Source organism: Thunnus albacares, chromosome 7, assembly GCF_914725855.1.
Source record: "Thunnus albacares chromosome 7, fThuAlb1.1, whole genome shotgun sequence".
In the NCBI taxonomy this organism is placed as follows: domain Eukaryota; kingdom Metazoa; phylum Chordata; class Actinopteri; order Scombriformes; family Scombridae; genus Thunnus; species Thunnus albacares.
In genome coordinates, this window is record NC_058112.1 from 2,003,006 (window position 1) to 2,023,430 (window position 20,425).

The following is a 20,425-nucleotide window of genomic DNA, read 5'->3' on the forward strand; positions in this document are numbered from 1 at the left end:
TCCCTTTAAGTAGCTTTAAGGTTGTTGCAATCATCTTACTGTCACACAGTATCCTATATTCTGTATTGACATATTTGGTGTCTTCATAAAATTTGGGATCTCCACTTGAATTTAAAGTGGAGTGAATTTGAGCTGAGTTTGTGGTGACTGACCAACTAGTGAGGTTGAAGACGCAGCAGAAGGAGTAAACAGCAGCTAAGCAAACCAAGAATAGAAACAACATTTGATGCAGCAGCTCTGTCAAAAATCTGCTGGTGTCAGATGTGTTTACTTCATTTGTAAAGAACAACTCTAGGTCCACGTGAGTCAGGCTTTAGTATGAGTGTGTATGAGTGTGTAAGAGTGTTACCTGTATGATCTGGTGGTGGATGGACTGTTGGAGGAGTAGAAGATCTCTGTGTTGTAGAGGGAGCGGTCAGTAGCCGGGGACGGAGGAGGGTTCAGGATCTGAAACAGAAATATCCATGTGTTATGTGAACTGTGGAGAGGAAACAGCAGAAAGTGTGTGTGTGTGTGTGTGTGTGTGCGCAGACCTGAGGGTAGAAGGCCCCCTTGGTAGATGATGAGCTGCTGGACGAGGCTCCAGTCACATGGTTCCTGTCGTAGAGAGGAGCTCCACTGCTGCTGCTGCCCATCAGGCTGACTGAACTCATCATGGACTTCCCACAGGAAATACCTGCACACACACATTCACATTTTACTAACACCATCACATATGAGTACTGTTGTAAGGACAGCTGCCGTGTGTCTGATTGTACCTTGGAAGGTGCCATGCTGGGAGCTGCTTGGGGCAATGAAGTTGAGAGGCACATGGGGCGTACCACTGATGTACTCATGAGGGAAAGTCCCACTGGGGCCTTTGTAGCGTCGACACACCACACGCTGGCAGACAAAGTAAGCTCCCCCGATCACAAAGACAAGCAGGATGATGGCGATGACGGGACCGATGGTGTTGGTTCCTGTGTTTGGGATGCCGCTGGAGGGAGGAGACACGTACTCTGCACATGGAGAAGATAAAGAGAAGAAAGCAACAAGTTTAGCAGATGTTAAAGACTGTGATGATGTCAGATGAATCTACACAAATGCATGTAATACCTGTAAGTGGTGCACAAAATGTTTGCGTGTATTTAAATGTTTTTACCACAGGCCAGCTCATCTGATCCATCAGGACAGTCAGGGTAGTTGTCACACTGTTGTTTCTTAGTGATACACTGGTTGTCACCACAGCGGAACTGGTTTGGAGGGCAGATGTCTGGGAGAACAGGAGACAGAGGGAGATCAGGCACGGTTTCATTAGTAATGATAAGGTCTTGCATGGCAGTATGTTGGAAGACAAAATCCAGAGCAATAATCTGTATATTGTGCACCTGTAATTATAAAATGACGGAAACAATTTGCATATAAGGAGAGATTTTGTGTGTCAGGTCCTTCACTCTGCTCTCTTACTGTGGCCATGGCTGGGCTCTGACACTACTGTAATAGTAGTGAACCTTTTTTTTTTTAACCTTATATCCACATTCTAGTCACAGAGCTGCAGAGTGGCTAGTGTAGCTGCTAACAGCTGCATGTCAACAGAACCTACTTTCACAGTCCTGCTCATCGGAGTGATCGGCACAGTCAGGCTCTCCGTTGCAGCGCCTCTGAGCATCAATGCAGCCTCCTTTGTCACACTGGAACTGGAAGTCTGAGCAGACGGGGCAGTTCTCCTCATCACTGCTGTCGTCACATTCAGGAAAGCTGTCACAACGCCACGCCATAGGAATACAGTCGATCTCACCTGTGGAGCAGGTGAACTGCTCTGTGGAGCAGGTGGGAGGCTCTGAGAGAGAGAGAGAGAGAGAGAGGAGGAAACATGTGTTCAGAGTGTGGAGAGGTGAGATGAGAGGAGGAGAATTTGAGAACCCAGAGCTTCCAGTGTGTGTGAGTCTTCCTGTGGGTGTGGTTTAGCGCTCACCTCCACAGTGCAGCAGGTCCTGCAGTAACACCAGGTGCATGGGACAGGAGCATCGTGGTGTGCCGTCACCCTTAGCGATGCAGATGTGAGAACACCCTCCGTTGTCACGGGAACAAGGGTGGGATGCTGGAGAGAAGGCAGAGACAGGAAGAACCATGAAGGGATGACTGATACCAAAAAAGTCTTTCTTGCAAAACCACTAGTTTATTATTCTAATAATACTGAACTACTCCACATTCACTGCTGCTGAGAGACAGATGTCCATACCAAACTCCTGTGGGTCCATCTCTTCCACAGCATGGATGGAGGTCAGGTATGATATCCGGCCCTGTATCCGTGTGCGTCCGTCTCCGGTCAGTTTGTCCACCCTCTCTATCATCTGCTGCTGCCGGTCGATCCAGTACAGATGATCTCCCAGAACTGTCAGCCCCATTGGCTGGAGGATGTTGGAGTCCTGGAGGACTATACGATTGGCTCCTGGGGGAGATGATGATGATGATGATGAATGATGTCACAGAATGTGAAATTGGTATATCTTGACTTTTGGAGCTGTGACAAGATATGTACTAAACAGGACATTTTACAGCAAAAACATATAAAGGTGCCAGTGCTCTCTAGTGGACAAACTCTGTAATGAAAACAGTCATTCTAACCTTCTCTTTGACATCTTGTTATGGACATATATCAATATAACTGCAAGCTATAGCTTCACTACGTCCTTTATAACATTTAGTGGTGAGTGGTAAATTGATATTTTGGAAACTTACTAATCAACACCATTTTGCATCATCACTGACAGCTGTAGAGTCACACAACAGTAATTTTGCAACTGTAAAATGTAGTGCATTGCATTGTGGGATTGCAGAAAGTAGTGTGCATTCCATTTTTGAGAGCACTGTATACTACGGAGGGTAAATATGGTGCACTACATAGTAAATGTCCTGTTGCATGACATGATGAAAGTAGCTGCAGGGATCAGCCAACAAATCAGGAAAATATATTTATTTGGTTTCTTTTACATTCATGCAAAATTCAGAATGCAGATCAGATAATGTTGTGTTTTTTTCCACTGGTTTCACCAAACATGAAGACAAATGAGTAAAAATGTCCTCTAATGCTACAATAATGAAACAGAACTGTTCAATCATTTTTTCCTCCGCCAGTTCTGGATTAGATGATTCTAAATGTTTTCATTTATTATTATTTATTTTCAATGATATTTCTATATTATATTTTAATGTATATACAGTAGGAATGTATTGTGACAGAATGTGACTAAATGCAACCAAGGTACTTGATTTTATATTTATGACAGACAAAATAAATGATTGTATTCTGCTGGAGCATCAGTCCCAGTGTTTGCTTTGTGATGTCTGTGCTTGCATGAGCCCATGCACTGCACATCTCAGCAGTTCAAATGCAACAGGCAACCTTCACCTGTCAGTCTCATCCCCGGTAGCTCATCTGCATGTGAAAAATGGCTGTTAAGTTCATTAACTCCACCCGTCTGACTGAAAACACAGACAAGAGCTGTGCTGCAGCTGAGCGTCCTTGCAGTATCTGTCTGTGTTCTTTGGTCTCAGTTCAACAAATAATTTCAATCTGTGGAACAGTTTCAGTAAATGTCTGTTTTTGGTCATGTTTTCAATGTGGCTGCATGTGGCTATAAATAAGCCATGTGAGTCTGGTCTTTCTTGATTCCACTCATACCTGCACCTCAATCTGATGATAGTTTCTGGAGATACAAGCAGTCTGCATGATGTTACTACTAAACTGTCAAGACAGCTGACACACACTGTTCAACACTTACAAACTGTCATCATCAGACCAAAAGCAAATCATTAGTTTGTAAATCATTTATTGTAGAAGATGTTATGGTCAGATAGATAGCTACCAGAGCACACTGAATAATATCAATCATGTCCACATTCAGCATCATATTTGATTTTAATTGAACTTGCTGGCACACCAGGTGTAATAGATTGTTTTGTTGTTTGGGAAAGCTACATGTATACTCATAGAACTTTGGTTTGCCAAAAATATATTTCTCTGGTGAGGTGAGTGATTGACTTGATTCAACAAATGCTGTTCATTTACATATAACTACTGTAATCAAGTCTGTCTGTTCAGTTTTACTTATTGCTATAGAATCATTTCTGTTTCTGTGTCACATTAGACACCAGTCAGCTATCATTTCTTTTAATAGTGTATAGATATGTCTAATACGGCTCCTCTTTGGCTTAGTAAATAGTGATGCTTTTGATTTCTATTTATGGTGACTCACCTGTCAGGTCACTGCTTTCGATGCGTTTGAGGTCAGCGTCCACCCAGAACAGTTTTCCCAGTTTATTGTCCAGAGCCAGAGCTACAGGTCTGATTAGACCAGTGGTGAACAGGGACTCTCTCTCTGTCCCATCCAGACTGGCTCCTTCTATCTTAGCTGAGCGCTCCTGCACTGTGGTGAAATACATGTACCTGCAGAGAGGCAGAGACACTGACACGTTTACATACAGTACGTACAAGCAGTATGATGGATGTCAAATTACACTACAGTGGACACAGAATCCAATACGACTAATGTCTCAGCGGCCTGCGAGTCAGTAAGATCATACATTTACACTATTTTTCCCATATTCAGAGCACAGCCTCTCCTTGTGTAACCAAACATTTATTTTGTGGAATCAACCGCAGCCACCAAATACAAAGTGAGCACACCCTTTCTCTGCGTTGACCACGAGGGCCCGAGGCTTGTCGGTGTCGTCCTTCAGGACCACACCCACGGTGTGTCCATCCATCCTCTGGACGTTGATGGTATTGGTTGTCTCACAGGTCCAGTAGATGTGGCGGCTGTAGGGGTCCAGGCTCAGGTCATGAAGCTGGTTCTCCACTGGCTGACCACTGCTGCTTGCTATCATGGTAGACTGGAGGCAAACACAGAGAGGTCATCAGCTCAACGTCTGACTCATTCTGACATGTACAGGCTGATCTATCAATCCAGATCTATTTCTAGTATTTATGGGTCTATTAGAGTGATGCAGGAGGGCTTTCCTAAACACTCTATACAAACTATAAGAGCTATCTCACTGTTATTGGTGTCTCCATCTGTTAATGTGTGTGCCCTTAGTTTTGCTGCTATAGGCCTAGACTGCTGGGGGACTTCCCATGATGCACTGAGCTCCTCTCTCCTCCTCCTCCTCTCCATCTGTATGCATTCATGTAACATCAATGCATGTGACTAACTTTGCTTCTTCTCCGGAGTTTTTTGTGCTATCTCATCTCGCAAGAAACCCTGGGTCGCAGGCTGAGCCTTCGCAGTCCTTCACAGTCCTGTTGGAATCCTTCCCTGGCTGTTGCTACTGCTGTTGCTGCTGTTATTGTTATTGTTATGATTGTTGTTATTCTGGTGTCTGTCTATGCAGCACTATGGTGCAAAAGCTTTTGGATGCCTTGAGCCAAGAGAGATAATGTCTGTAAGCAGGCACAAATGTGAGACTCTCTCCAGAACTACTGGCAACTGAAGCTCTATGTCCAGAGAAGGTGGAGCAGCATCCTCACTCACACCAAGCAATGCATCTCCTAACACAGTTAGTAATGTTACTGCAAACACTTTGTAACATGACTCCAGTGATGTTGGTCAGTTTTTCCGTGGCTGTACAATTAATGAGAACAATCAAATGAATGTGAATAAATAAAGTCTGGTTAGATCACTGACTAGCTTGAACATTAGTTTAGCAATTTACTAATGTTGCATAGCAACCACAGGCAGCCAAAACCTACTTTCTTGTAAATGACTCTTGTAATGTAATTGTTATTTATAAAACTGTTTTTATTGGTTGGTGTCTATAATTTTCTATATTGTAATATTTGGTAACTTTTCTCCTGGCGGTGGTATATTGTGATTACATCACAGCTAAGGGGTGTTGTATTGCTTCATTGCACTCCCATGAAGTTTAGGGACTCACAGGAGACATATCTTTCAAAAATAGTTGAAACTGAAACAGAACAGGCCGAGATATCCTGACTTTCACATGAAGTAATCCATGGTATAGGTCAAGCTCTATTTCCCATAACGCAACTCATTAGTAAGTTGTCTTAGGACCTCCCTGCCTTGTAAACACGCATGTTTTTCAAACTTCACGCTCCCAGTTCATAACAAAGGCTTTCTGTAAAAAAAATACGCCCTCTACAATATTCATACAGTAACCTGGATGACATCATCGAGATTATTTTCTCACACTTGAAAAAGCTCCTCCAGTCCAGAGACACAAGAGACATTGTGCAACAGTTTTCACAGACTGCGTAGTGCTCCTCATGACTAGTTAACTGGTCTTCATATGTAGAACGGGTGCAGTGCCTCTTTAAGGTCATACCCCACATGTACATATATCCATGTAAACCTCCGCCTTTCATTTTTTGCAAAGTATTGCAATACTGCAAAGTATTTGGATGACACCAAAGACAATGCATTGTTTTTTTTTTAATTCTCTACCATTGTTCTATCACTTCAAATCTAGAGGACATGTGCACCACCATGGGAACCAATAAAATCTAAGGGCATTTCAAATATAGATGGTGCTACAGCAACAACAACAAAAAAGTCAATTTTCCATGATTGTTTTGCACAATTCATCCTTCTGATTATCCCCAAGATTTAGTTATTGTCTAAAAATCTGTTTGATTGACAGGTATCACTTTGTGAATCTTGATAGGGATCCAGATTTGGATTAAAAAACATTTTAGGTCTTGGTGAAGAGATGTGCTGTGATGTATATATTTACCATTAGTCTGATACACTGTTTGGAGATTGTCTATCTTGATAATGTTAATAATTACAACCTGTAAACTGGGGTGTCATTTCAGTTGATCAAAGGCAACTTGACAATAAATCTGGAAATTTCCAGGTTAACAAACTGATGTACTGATTACACCGTTAGTTTTGGTCTGTGTGAAGTGAATCCTCTGTAGACTGTTCCATTTATATGTCTGCTAGTGTTGAATCCTCCGAGAGGCATTCTTTTGTAGGCATTGGGACACAACAATCTGCATAAGTCACTACAGGAGAACCCTATTATTAAAGATGGTACTGTTGGTTTGATTTGTTTCAGTAGAGAGTTATAGTATACCAAACTGGCAAGAACTGAATTCAAATGTGAGAAAATATAAAATGTTGTCATCTATTATAACCTATCAGCAGCTGCATGGGTCAGATCTACTGTCAGTGTCAGTGTTACCATGGCTCCATCATCTCTGGCCCTGCGAATGTTCTGTCGTCCATCCAGCCAGTAGACCAGCCGGTCCAGAGGGTCGTAGCTGACAGCTCGGACGTTCCTCAGGACGTGGATGGGCAGGATGATGTCAGGACTCTGCTCTCCTAAAACCATCCTGCTTATACTAGCCTTCTGACTGAAGAGCAGGAAACTAGAGGGAGCTGCAGACAGAGAGAGGCAGAGAGCAAAGGATGAGAGGGGATGGAGAGAGATGGATATAGGAGTAGAGAGAGAAAGAGTGAGAATGCTGAGTGGACACAGCGCTCTTTCTGGAAAACTGAAAGTTTGCTCAATGCAGATTGTGAAATACAAAGACAAACATGCAGGGTCACAATCCAGAACACCAAGCCTAAACACACACACATTATTCCATCAGAAACAGCTGAAACTGCTCCCAGTCATAGTCCCAAGAGCTGGGGAAGTATGGAGGCCTGCACTCTCTGCAAACAACAAAAGTATGCAGGGTTTCACTGTATGTGTGTGTGTGTGTGTGTTTTCATGTGTCTGTACAGATTTTCACATTGTCTGTGTGCTGGCTGTTGAGCAAGAAGCAACTGAGGTTAATCCTTTTACCTTGAACTTCAGTCATTTCTGTTTTATTTGTTCTTGACTTCCAACTCAAGCTGCACGGCAGCAGAAAAACAGGGAAACCCCTTAAACAGGGGCCAGGTCCATCACAGCGCAAACACACACTTACACAATTGCACCTATCTCACGGTTGATGTTTTGCAACTCAACTGTGAACTGATTTAAGCACCTAAACCATTAAAGCAACCAAAAAAAAAAAAATCCCTGAAAAATCATGTATATCCAGTACAAACCCGCCTATTTCATGGAGAATCTTTTTGTTTTATTGATACTAATGCAGCCATCTGTCTGCCTTGTTGTGTCTTGTTTCAAAAAAAACGTGCACTAATTTCTAAAAACCTCTTTCATTATATTGGTGGAAATGTTTCTTGTTCTAAGAAAAGCTTTGAAGGCTAAATCTGTGGCTAAATTACATGTTTTTTCCTCTTGTAGTTTTGTAGTAAGAAAAAATGTTTCTCATTCCTTTTTACAGCTGGTCGTGGGATTTAAACCAGCAGCCTCTTCGTTCCTTTGCATTGTACTCACAGCTACAGTTTCTTCCATCTGGGTTCAGTGTGTAGTGGGAGGCACAGCGGCACTGGGCTCCAGCAGGTGTAGCCAGGCAGAGGTGGGCGCAGTTGCCGTTGTTATGAGAACATTCGTTGGTGCCGTCCTGGCGGGAGGAGTGGAACACCAGGATGTCCAGCATCAGCTCCAGCTGGCCCTGAGGACAGTGATGATGAATGATATTTTGTGCTGATGTTTAGTGATCGTTTTCATGCCAACAAATTCTTCCCAAAATTAAATACTTTAGAAATTCATTTGGAGTCTGTCCCAGATTTTAATGACGTCTCTCAAAGAAGAAATTAGGAGCAGCAAACATTTTGGTTCTAAAACTTTCTTTAATAGTTGCATACCTGCAGCACAACAGTGCGGTTGAGTCCGCTGCGTTTATCAGCCCTTTCAATACTATGCAGGTTAAAATCCGTCCAGTAGATGAAGTCACGGTACTGAGTCAGACCGAAGGGATGCGGTAGGTCGTCTACTATGATCTCCCTCTGAAGGCCTGCAAAGACATGACAACACCCACACACCTGCTCAAGGGCTCTTCATCTGGTCAACTACAACTACAGTATCATCATACACTATCATCAATATAGATTAGGTGTGTTTACATCATCATAACTGAAGCCTGCAATGAACTCATGGCTGTCAAAAAACATTCATAAGAACTGGTACTGATAGTCAGGAGATTTATTCAAATGACAATTGACTGTTGGTGGCAGCCTGATGGTGGCACTGGAGGAAAGGTCATAACTCTTCCCTCTCTTTTGGAGGAAGAATGGGAATAGCAAAGACAAACAAATAAAGAGAGTGAGGAAATCACCTGCACTCTTTGGTTTAGATGAGAAAAAAAGCCAATGTGCAGGCTGCCATATATATGGATCCCTTTGCAGTTAGCCATAATGCTGCTACAGGCAGCTAGTCCAAGGGATAATCTGTCATTGCACTTGGTTTTTTCAGTTTCCTTACAGTCTAACCATGGTGAAAGTGAGCCTCGTTCAAACCGGCATGCACGGATGAATATGCACAGCAAGGTTAGTTTAACTGGTAAACTGCCCTAGATATAGATCCCTTTGCAGATAGCCATAATGCTGCTAAAGGTGGCTACTTCCTGTGTTTAATGTTACTTTCATTGTCAGACACTTATAATAACAATCTGAGCCTGTCACTGGCAAAGACAAGCACTTGTAGTGGACGTACTCTGTCAAGTGGACGCTCTCGGTCAATACTGGACCTATTTCTAAAATTCTTGTCCCCATTAGTCACTTATACACAAAATGGTGTGAAAATACAGTAAGGTTGAAAAATCCCCAAGTTTCCCTTTATTTAACATGACTCTGATACATGCTGCCCCACGTTAGCAGACCTTGAATTAAGATTATTTTGTCAAACTACCATTTACGAGGTGGAGAATATACTTTCACCATGTCATTAGAAAGAACCAGCCAGACTTTAAATGTTATTTAATATTGTAATTAAAGGCCCAACTAGTGATTTCTGACTTAACCATCACATCATGGTGGAAGCCATTAGCTATGCATGTCAGTTTGATCCATGCTGTAGAGTGTAAAGCTGGGTTTGAAAGAGGACCTGACCATGGTTTGGTTAAAAAGGTGCACTAAGCTAAGTTTAATTTAGTATTTGAATAATTGTAAGTATTTGCTGGTCTTTGTCTTGTTACTCTTTGTAAACTATAATCTATATAGCCTCAGTCTGGTAATGTGTTTTCCCTGTGCTTGACTTCCTGCAAAAGAAAAAAATGTCAGTTAAAATAACAAGGGGGGTGAAGAAGAGGAGGAGAGGAATTTAGTGCTGTTAAGACAGAAACTTGTACAGCATGTGGGCTTTAAACAACACATGGTTGGAAGCAGATGAGGTGTGTAAACACAAACAACCCCTAACAACAAAAACATGCAACCACTCACATGATAACTGCAAGTCAACGCTGTACTGGGCTATAGGTGATAAACGCCTGTAAGAGTCTGAACAGCGTTGCCAGCCTGCGTCTACTGTAACTGAATCAGTATCTAAAACAGCTGCTGCCCACCTGAACTCCCTCATTCAGGTCTACAATCCCTCACTCACTACGCTCTGCCAACCAAAGGCACCTGCTTGTGTTGTATCAGTCCTCAGATGTACGTGGCTTTGGATAAAAGCGTCTGCTAAATGAAATTATAAATTGTAAAACTGAAGCCAAATGTTGTGTTTATTTCTGGTCACAAACAAATCTTTGCCTGCCACAAGTTTAAAGACACAACTAAACGAGATTTTGTTGGGTATATTTGGAGCATGTTAGGTGCAGATTATATTTAATGATTTTATCAAGGGGTGTAGCCTAAATATCAAGATTTAAGACCTGGTCATTTAAAATAAGGTGTTCCAAGACTTTTTCTGATGTCAAACTTTAAAATAAAATCCATTTTTTAAGGATCTGCAGGTGTTCTGAATACATTCTGTCAACAATGTTTTGTTTATGTTGATTCAACATGTTAATTAAGCCTGCCTCAGCCATATGCCTTATTAATGGACAATGTCTTTTCTGCAAAGACTGAATTTTTTGCCCTGTTGTTGCTTGTGCATGATAAACTCCTGGTTGATAAGATTGTTAGTGTGTGTGTGTGTGTGTGTGTGTGTGTGTGTGTGTGTGTGTGTGTGTGTGTGTGTGTGTGTGTGTGTGTGTGTGTGTGTCCAAACCTTGCATGTTAGTGCTCTCAATCATGCATGTGTCCAGGTCGGTCCAGTAGAGTCGATGGTCTACGTAGTCGATGGTTAGTCCATTGGCCCGGCCCACTTTATCCACCAGGGTCATAATGGTGCTGCCGTCCATATAAGCTCTGGCTATACGTGGTCGACCGCCCCACTCTGTCCAGTACATGTAGCTGTGAAGACAAACACTGTGTCAGCCTGGGACACACACCAGCAAGACATCCAACTGGGTATGTAAAAGAATCAAAGAATCAACTCCTGAAGGGGATCCTATTTCCACTTTGTAACTTCTGTTTTGTCGACATTGTTGTCATCACTGTATCTTTATTAATGTGTGAGCATGGATATGTGATCATAAAATGACATCAGATGCCTTAAAGCAAGCGTGTTGACAGCTCTGGGCCATGACATCATCAAGACATCACCAAGTATTAGGGAATCTGGCATGCTGGCACAGGTACTTAACATTCATGCATACACACTACACACACACACACACCCAGGCAGATGGCAGTGTCTCTGGGTGATGATCTTGTGAACAAACAGGTTTAATAGCATCATCTCTCTCTCAGCTGGAGACTGCGGGGGAAAAAGAGGCGGGACGCTGGCTGTTGTACCTACATACCAACACAATGACACGGCTACACTCTCACTACCTCAGACAGAGTGAGGAGACACGCTACATGAAGTCATTGGCACCAGCCCGAATCCTTGAAAGATGTGGACCTCAAGCATAATACAGGTGTCTGACAGTGAGTCACTTCCACAAGAGCTGCTTCACAGAGAGCAGCAGTGTTTCTGAAGCCGTTTGTTCTTATTAACTGTTCAGCTGTTCGTAGCCACGGCTCTGTCACACCATGCACAGTATTGAATGACTGCATGTGTATGACTCATGCAGGACTGTTACAGTAGGATCACTACTGCGTCCTTCATTAATTGCACTACTGCTAGACTCCAGGTTTTTTTTTTTTTGTTAGTTGTCGTAGTTGGGACATGGCTGTAATTGTGTGAAGTTGTTGTTGCTGCCTGTAAGAAGAGTTGGCTGTTGCTGTGAGTCTCAGGTTTAATAACTAAAGAGATCCAAGCGGATTTGAGAAAAACTTGAGGCAGTTGGAGAGCATGGACTGTTAAGAGCAAGGACAATGACATTCACACATTCACGAGTGAATCAAAGTTGAATCAAAGTAGCACAATGCGGAAAAGATATACTGTAAATTTTTAAACAAATATGTAATAAGAATAGAGACATTGGTCCTCCAATAAGTGGGATTAAAAAAAGAAAAGGTGTGTCAGGTCTAATTATCCTCAGGTCTGTCTACAATTGGATCTCACTGGTCTGTTTTGGATTGGGTCTCTAGTTTTCCATTTGGGTTCGGGGTAGCTTTTCCACAGCTATGTTTAGGAACTGGTCCTAGTCTAACACTTGCATAGCAGTGCTGGTACATTTTGGTGTTGACAGAAAACTCAGTGTATGGATCATTAGTTAGGAGAACCAAACTACTGCTCAGTCCCAATGGGAGATATTTCATTACTTACCTTGTTCTGTTAGTGGCTGTATGAAAGCACAGCTATCACATGAAAGGGCTTCAGTTTGGAAACACATCAAGTGTTCAGACTGGCTGGGAATAAGGATAATAGAATACATACCCATTGGCTGGGTCCAGTGCTAGTGATCTTGGGTTGTCCAGGGAGCGTGGGTTGTCCAAATCCTTACAGACCAGGACCTGTCTGTACTGGCCGTCCAGCCGGGCCACCTCAATACGGTTGGTGCCTGTGTCGGCCCAGTATATGTTACGACCCATCCAGTCAACCGCCATGCCTTCTGGGTAGTCCAGTCCAAACTCAATCACATGCTCTACAGAGCTACCATTCATATAGGCTCTGCTGATTGTCTAGAAAGAGAAAGGAGTGTGTGAGTGAGGGGAAAAAAGACAGATGGAAAACAGGAAACAGGCTAAAACTACAAATGAATACAACCAATAATCACTTATCACAAATCCCAGCTTTCCCCACTGTGGTTCGATTTAAAGTAATCAAATGATCAAAAACCTAAGTCAAGAATAAATACTGGCTAACTAACTTGCAGAGTTGCATCAGAGTTGTCTTAAAATGACAACTCTGATGCAACTTCAAATCAAACTCAACCTCCAGTAAAACTGTAAAGCCCAGCTGACCTTGGCCTGTATATCTGTCCAGTATATCATCCTTTCAGACACATCAAAGTCCAGAGCCGAGGCCTCTTTGACTCCTGTCAGAGGAATGGGCACGTCATTGCTGTTGGTTCCCAGAGAGATGCTCCTGATGTTGTCCCTGGCAGGAAAATAACATGAGAGAATCTTATTTACACACAGTGATCTTTCTTCAAACTTTTCTATGGGACAAGCAGATGCCTGATAGTTCACCATCATTTCTTCCTGCCTGTTCCAACACATAATATGGAAATGATTGTTTTGACCATCTATGTGTCAGGTGTATATGCACACAAATACAAATATATACACATCCAAACACTTTCTATTTCTCAGTGAACAAGCCTTTTATTAACACTCAGTCTTATGGAGATGTGGCTAACTGTCCTCAAGAAAGAAATATGTCCTGAAAGTATAAAATGAGCAGTTTTTTTTTTCAGGTCTATTGCATGTTGACAGGTAGGCATACCTGTTGGTGAAGAGCAAGAAGGCCTCAGGCACCACGCAGGTCTGCAGGTCTGACAGGAGCTCCATCCCCATTGGACAGGCACAGCTGACAGCCTGCCGACGCCAGAAACACAGATGGCTGCATCCACCATTATCCACCGCACAGCCGTTTGTACCTGGACACACAGACGGGGTAATATTAATATGTATTTCATTCCACGTTTCAGTTTTTTTTTTTGTGCTTATTTTCATTTTTGCTGAGCATGTTCCTTACCATTAGTCTCCGTCACTTTAGTGGCCTTCAGCCCCATTAAATCCGGCAGCTGATCGATGATGATCTCTCGTACAGCCGTGGATTTGTGGACCCTCTCGATGCTGCGTCTCTGCCAGTCGGTCCAGTAGATGTAATCACCCAGTAGAGTAAAACCAAAGATATGAGGCAGCTTGTCTTCCAGCAGAGTCTGTCTGTTACTGCCATCCACGTTGATCACCTGAGACGAGAAAAGAAAGACGAGACAAGGAAACTTTTAGAGCTTTTCCAAGGCTACGATGCACATTAAAAACTCATTCTTACAGCTTTACAGTCTCTTCATAGTCAGAAAAACTGCTTGCTGTGGCAGAATGTAATACTTGATAGTCATATTTTACAGCTGAATGGAGCATAAAAATGAACAAGGTACAAGGCCTCTTCTATTGTCCCAAATCACGAGGTAATGTCTTTACTGGAATGTCCTTGAGCATAATATTGAAACTACCAGCTCCATGTTTGCTATTCTGTAGCTGACCCTGACCTTTGACCTCCCAGAGGAGGGGTCCGTTTCCATCCAGTGAGCAATAGAAAAAGAGCACACATGATACAGAGGCTGTGTGTAAAGAGGCTGGGAAAGTGTTAGAAAGGGAAGAGGAGAGCTGGAGGAAACAGGATGGAGGGATGTACTGACTGATGGAGGCAGAAGCCAGAAAACGGGGATGTCCAAAGGATGTTATGTGTCCAAATGTGTCCAAAAATAACTGACATCTACAGAGGAGGACAAAGTAATGGAAAGGGGTTTTCCACCCATTTCAAAAATTGGAATCTCAGACCAGAGCCTTCTTCTGTGAAAGCAAAGCGAGAGCTAGGTTTAGTGTCTCCGACTGAGTAGAGCTCAAAGTGCTGCAACTTACGAAAAAACACAAGAAATGGACCAAAAACAAGAGAACGCATAAAACTCCTTCACCGATTTGACATCACATTTAGAAAAAAAATGGTGCAAATAAATAAAACATAAGAAAGTTAAATAAGAATCAATGTCAAGGCTGAGGAACACCATTCTTCATAAAGATATTCCCTCATTTGGTGTTTTGATGATGGTGTTGGAGAGCGCTGTCTAACATGTCAGTCCAAAATCTCCCATAGGTGTTCAATTAGGTTGAGATCTGGTGACTGTGAGAGTCATAGCATATGATTCACATCGTATCCTGTGAATTGGGGCATTGTCATCCTGGAAGAGACCACTCCTATCAGGATAGAAATGATTCATCATAGGATAAAGCTGATGACTCACAACAACTTTGTATTGATTTGCAGTGACTCCTCCCTCTAAGGGGACAAGTGGACCCAAACCATGCCAGCAAAATGCCCCCCAAAGCATAATCGATCCAGCACATCCCCTCACTGTAGGGGTCAAACATACAGACCTGGACCAGTTTGTCCTTTAGTTTGTCACTCGTCTGTATGTTGCCTCGGTTTTCTGCTTCTTGTGTAATTTCATTGAGGAACTCATAAAAATGTTGTTTATGGATATTCTGATTAAATGGCAATGAAGAGTGTCTGCAACAGATGGACAGTCAGCCAGGAATTTCCACACTGACACACACACATTATAAAATCACACACAAGACACAGAATCACATAACAGTAATACACAATGTGTGTGTGTGTGTAAGCGTGTGTAACATATCAGTCACAAGGCATCTATTACTAAGCTGCTGAAAACTGATACAGACACCCCTGCCAACAAACCCCCTGCTGTGTGTGTGTGTGGTTGTGTGTGTGTGTGTGTGTGTGGTTGTGTGTGTGTGGTTGTGTGTGTGTGTGTCTGTGCGCATGTTTCTACCAGCGGAAAGTGAGAGCTACAATTGACAAGGCTGCAATTAGAACTTGTGTCCAACCCTTCTCCTCACCGCCTGTGCTATTACTGGACTGGAGTCGACTGAAATAGACACACGCTTTTATTTTAGACACACTACAGTCATCTATCTGCAGCCTGTGTGTGATGGTGTGTTTTTGTGTGTGTGTGTGTGTGTGTGTGTGTGTCTGTCAGAATGTGAGACACACGCTGCCTCAAATGGGAGGAATTCTGTTGAGCAGATTGCTGCACTATACTACAGTATGTTCACAACAAACAAGACACATTAAAGGTGAGTCGTTGGAAATGCTTTCAGTGGAATAAAGAAAGATAAAGATGCTAACAGGCTATTTTCCATTTTTGAAGCACTGATTCCCACACATGGTGAAATTGCAGGCCAACTTTTGAAATGTAACTGTGCAGTTCTGTGTTTTTGTTACTGTGGTCTGGGTCATGCAGTGTGAGTGCTGGAGGGTATAAGGCTGGCAAAAAAAAAAGTTCTGGCTCAACATTTGCCACAGTACAATGCAACATCGAGGCCTGTGTCTATCAGCTATGAGTGTCTTCTTCTTTTGCAGCCACCAACAGTGTGTTTTGATGTCAGGATAGTGTCTTCATGTCTATGTGACTCTAGTGGATGTCCTGTAAGGTAGCGGTGACCTTGAAAACTGACAGAAAAGTTGTAGAACTGGACAGAGTAGGTGACTGAGCAGGCTTAAAGTTTGTGATTCTTTTTTACTTTTGTTTTGGGAACAGTGGAGATAACATCACTATGTTAGAGCAATCCCCAGACTGTGACATTGTGATGATCTGTCGGTACATTGCTGTAGGCTCCGCTGTGCTGATGTTTTCCAAATTTCTATTGATTTCATCTACCTACCTATCCTTATGAAGTCATAGGGAAACTTCATCCATCACAGTTCATCTATCAGGAAGGTAAAATGTATTGAGGATTCCAAGCTGTCTCTCCTAAATACCAAGGCTAGACTTCAATTAGCAGGCATTCCTTCTGTCTGCAAATAGCTGGAGGTTCCACTGCTGGGAAACAAACCATGTATCTTTTCTGCAGTGCATGAGAACTTCACCCTGCACAATGGTGGAAGAAGTATTCAGATCCTTTACTTAAGTAGAAGTACCTATACAGCAATATAAAAATACTCCATTACAAGTTGAAGTCCTGTATGAAAAATAAATACAACGTATAGTAAATAAAGTTAAAGTAAAAAGTATTATGAGCTTGATGTAGTTCAAGTATTGCAGTAAAAGTAGTGGCTGATATATTATTATATATGACATCATTAGATTATTAATAGTGAAGCATCAGTGTTAGAGCAGCATGTTACTGTTGTAGCTGCTGGAGGTGGAGCTAGTTTACACTACTTTATATACAGTTAGCTAGTTTAGTCCAGTGGTTCCCAACCTAGGGGTCGGGCCCCTCTAAAGGGTCAGCAGATAAATCTGAGGGGTGGTGAGATGATTAATGGGAGAGGAAAGAAGAAAAAACAAAGTTCTGATACACAAATCTGTTTTCAGTTTTTGGACTTTTCTCCAATCTTTGATTTTTGGTGAAATATTGGATCATTTGAACATTTATTGAAAAAAGAATATTTGTATTTTCTGAAGAAAATGCGTATGAGAGCTGCAAGCTGTTAGCTGCTACTGCTGCTGCAGAAATCTTGTAGCGCCACCCACTGGTGAAATTTTATGAAATGCTACAGACTTGTAATCATAATCATAATTACAGACAAACAGTGAGTGATACCCAAAAATGAACACATTTTTTTCAGGGGCATTTAAATATGGTATGTACCAAGTTTGGTGCAGATTGGATGAAATATGTGCCAACAGAAGCAAAAAGGTGTTTACCAAAAATCCAAAAATGATGGAAAATTTTTCCAAGCGCAAATGGGCGTGGCCTATATCAGTCAAATCAGCTTCATCCAAGGAACACACTGTGCAAATATTGTTTTGATAGGCCTCATAGTTCATGAGTTATTAGAAGAAAATGTAAAGCATGTAATAACTGACCACATGGTGGCGCTAATCATACCATGTTTTTATGTGTTAAGCGTTTCCACTCAGGACACCAGACCATAAAGTATGAATACTTCAGCACTTTTAGTTTTTGAGATATCAACTTTCAAACATTCCTCCCATTGACTTTCCATTATAAATTTGAATCTTTTAAAAATGATATAAAATCACTGGAACAGAAAGAGGAAATGAAGAATGCTAGAAAGAAGAAAATTAATAGCATGCTGAGCTTTGATATTCCTGGTTCCTGTAGCTGAAAGTATGGAGAAGTAGTTAGCGACTGAAAAATGTATGGAAGAAAAATAAATAAAGCTTTGAAAACGAGCATTCACGCTAAGAATACATAAAGTTTAGAAGAACAAAAGTGTGAATTCTTGTCAGCATTCACACTAAATACCAAATCCAGGAGTTTAAAAGGAGAACAGGGAACTAGAAGGACAAAAACAAAGAGAGAAAGTCACAGTAACAGGGTCGCCAACACACACTGACACACACACACACACACACACACACACACACACAGAGGAAATGGTCAATCGGGGGTTGAAACTCCAAGAGTCTCCACTTTGAGGGAACTACTACACAACCCATTTAAATCATCAAACCTGAGCCAAACACAACTGAAAATACTCTCCCATGTAAAGAAGAATGCGTTTGGTAAGAAAAAACAGGGCAAAGTAAAGAGAGATGCTTGAATGCATGAATCATTTTAGTGAGCATAATCTCATGAGAATGCATGGATAAACTGACCATATAAAAATCTCAAAAACACTAAATGCTGAATGAGATTTTGGGTTGCTGTGATGAGCAGCCGTGTACCCAGCTATCTGTTTAGTGAATACTCATTTAAATTTCCATTCAGAGGGTGGGGGTGAGCAAACAGAAAAAAAAAATAAACCATTCACTTTGATGGGCCTCTGATCCAAGGGAGGTTCCTGACCCCTCCACAAAAAACCCATTCATTTATCACTGTGACACAATTAGACATGGCCATCCCAGTGAAAAGATGGCAGAGAGACTCCCTTTCTCTGCCCTCTCCTCCTCTTGCTTGCTCTTTCTCTCCGCTAGCTTTTTCAGGAAGAATTATGCACTGGGATGTGATTTTTTTCCCCCTCCCTTCCGCCCCCAAGTCTTTTTTCATTTTGGGTGTGAGAACGTCTCATTTCTTGATGGACACGGTGGAGAAATAAAGGACAAAAAAGACAGAAAGAGAGCAAACAGAAAAGTAACAAAGGTCTCATCGGACACGCAGGGAGAAGTCAGAGCATCGCAGGACAGTTCACATACGTTTGCGCACACAGGCATACTCTGATAAACATAATGACACACACACACACACACAGAGGATGAATGGGATCCTGTGGAAAACACAGGAGGGTCACACGGTGTTTCACCCAGCACACTAAAACCCAGTACCTACCAGGCATTCACTTACTGCTTACTCCTTGTCCATATGCACAACTCCCATCTGCATTGTTTCCATTCTAAAAGTACAGAGTCACCTGACTGACTGCAGCGGTGATAAACGACTTCACTTCAAGCTCTGGAGAGGTTCCCTTAGTTCAGCTGAACCCAACAATCAGGCCAAAGCTGCAGGGAGCCTTATGTAGGGCTGCAATCTAAGATCATTTTCATTATCCGCTGATCTGTGGACTTCTTTTTAGATTCACTGATTCATTGTTTAGTCTATAAAATGTAAGAAAATAGTCAAATATGGCCATAACAGTTAGCCAGAGCCCGATACAAGGTCTTCAAATGTCTTGTTGTGTGAGAAACCCAAAGATATTCAGTCTGCAATGACATCACAAAGGGAAAGATAGGAAATCATCACATTTAAGAAGCTGGAACTTTAAAGTGTTTTGCATTTTTGCTCAATAAATCAAGCACATGATTAATTGATTACTTAAAAGTTGCTGTTATTTTATTTCCTAACAATCTACTAATCAATTAATATGAACTAATCATTTAATATTGCCTAAATATTTCATCACTGCTATTTGTAGAACATGAACGCAGATTCTGCTTCAATCACAATGCACAGATGACTTTCACCTAAAGGCAGTTAAGTAATGCATTTCCTCCTCTGACATTTTTCACATGGATTTTTTTCTCATGGAATGAATGTATTTTAGACAATCACAGTTGGATTTCTGCTGTTTTTTCAGCCTGATTTTCTTTTGTTTGACAAAACAATCTAAACTCAAAGTCCACCTACTGGCTGTTTCTCAAGCTGTCTTTTATTTCTTGACATTTTGGCCAATATGCACCATGAAAAGGAATGCTACATTAGCTGCTAGTGATTCCTGTTTGCACTGTAACCATGGAAACAGAACTAACACCGGATCAATTTGATACTGAAGGAAATGTCTGAACCTGATGATTATAAGGCAAACTCTCAAGTCATAGGAAGTGTATTTATCTTTCCAGTGTATTTTATTTATCAATCCAGAGTGTGTATGATATTATGACTGTTATGAGAATATATTTATATATATATTTATATATATCAATTGAGTTCATAAGATTAATGTTGAATGAGAGTAGCAACTTAACATCCTGTCATGTTGGATTAATAAAACAGGAAGTAGA

The 20,425-nt window shown here is 41.7% G+C and overlaps 1 protein-coding gene across 1 annotated transcript in view; it reads right to left on the bottom strand.

The window, feature by feature from the left end:
• The window catches only part of lrp5 (low density lipoprotein receptor-related protein 5), a 72,053-nt gene that overhangs the window by 3,850 nt on the left and 47,778 nt on the right, over positions 1–20,425 (bottom strand). Inside the window, exons 12-28 of the mRNA XM_044356483.1 lie at positions 13,969–14,185; positions 13,717–13,870; positions 13,233–13,368; positions 12,706–12,950; positions 11,047–11,231; positions 8,706–8,854; positions 8,335–8,512; positions 7,186–7,382; positions 4,670–4,875; positions 4,239–4,429; positions 2,222–2,431; positions 1,955–2,080; positions 1,583–1,819; positions 1,142–1,252; positions 759–998; positions 534–676; positions 350–447 (exon numbers count right to left, since the gene is read on the bottom strand). Of these exons, the coding sequence (XP_044212418.1) occupies positions 350–447; positions 534–676; positions 759–998; positions 1,142–1,252; positions 1,583–1,819; positions 1,955–2,080; positions 2,222–2,431; positions 4,239–4,429; positions 4,670–4,875; positions 7,186–7,382; positions 8,335–8,512; positions 8,706–8,854; positions 11,047–11,231; positions 12,706–12,950; positions 13,233–13,368; positions 13,717–13,870; positions 13,969–14,185 (3,023 nt within the window). The remainder of the gene's footprint in view (positions 1–349; positions 448–533; positions 677–758; positions 999–1,141; positions 1,253–1,582; positions 1,820–1,954; positions 2,081–2,221; positions 2,432–4,238; positions 4,430–4,669; positions 4,876–7,185; positions 7,383–8,334; positions 8,513–8,705; positions 8,855–11,046; positions 11,232–12,705; positions 12,951–13,232; positions 13,369–13,716; positions 13,871–13,968; positions 14,186–20,425) is intronic.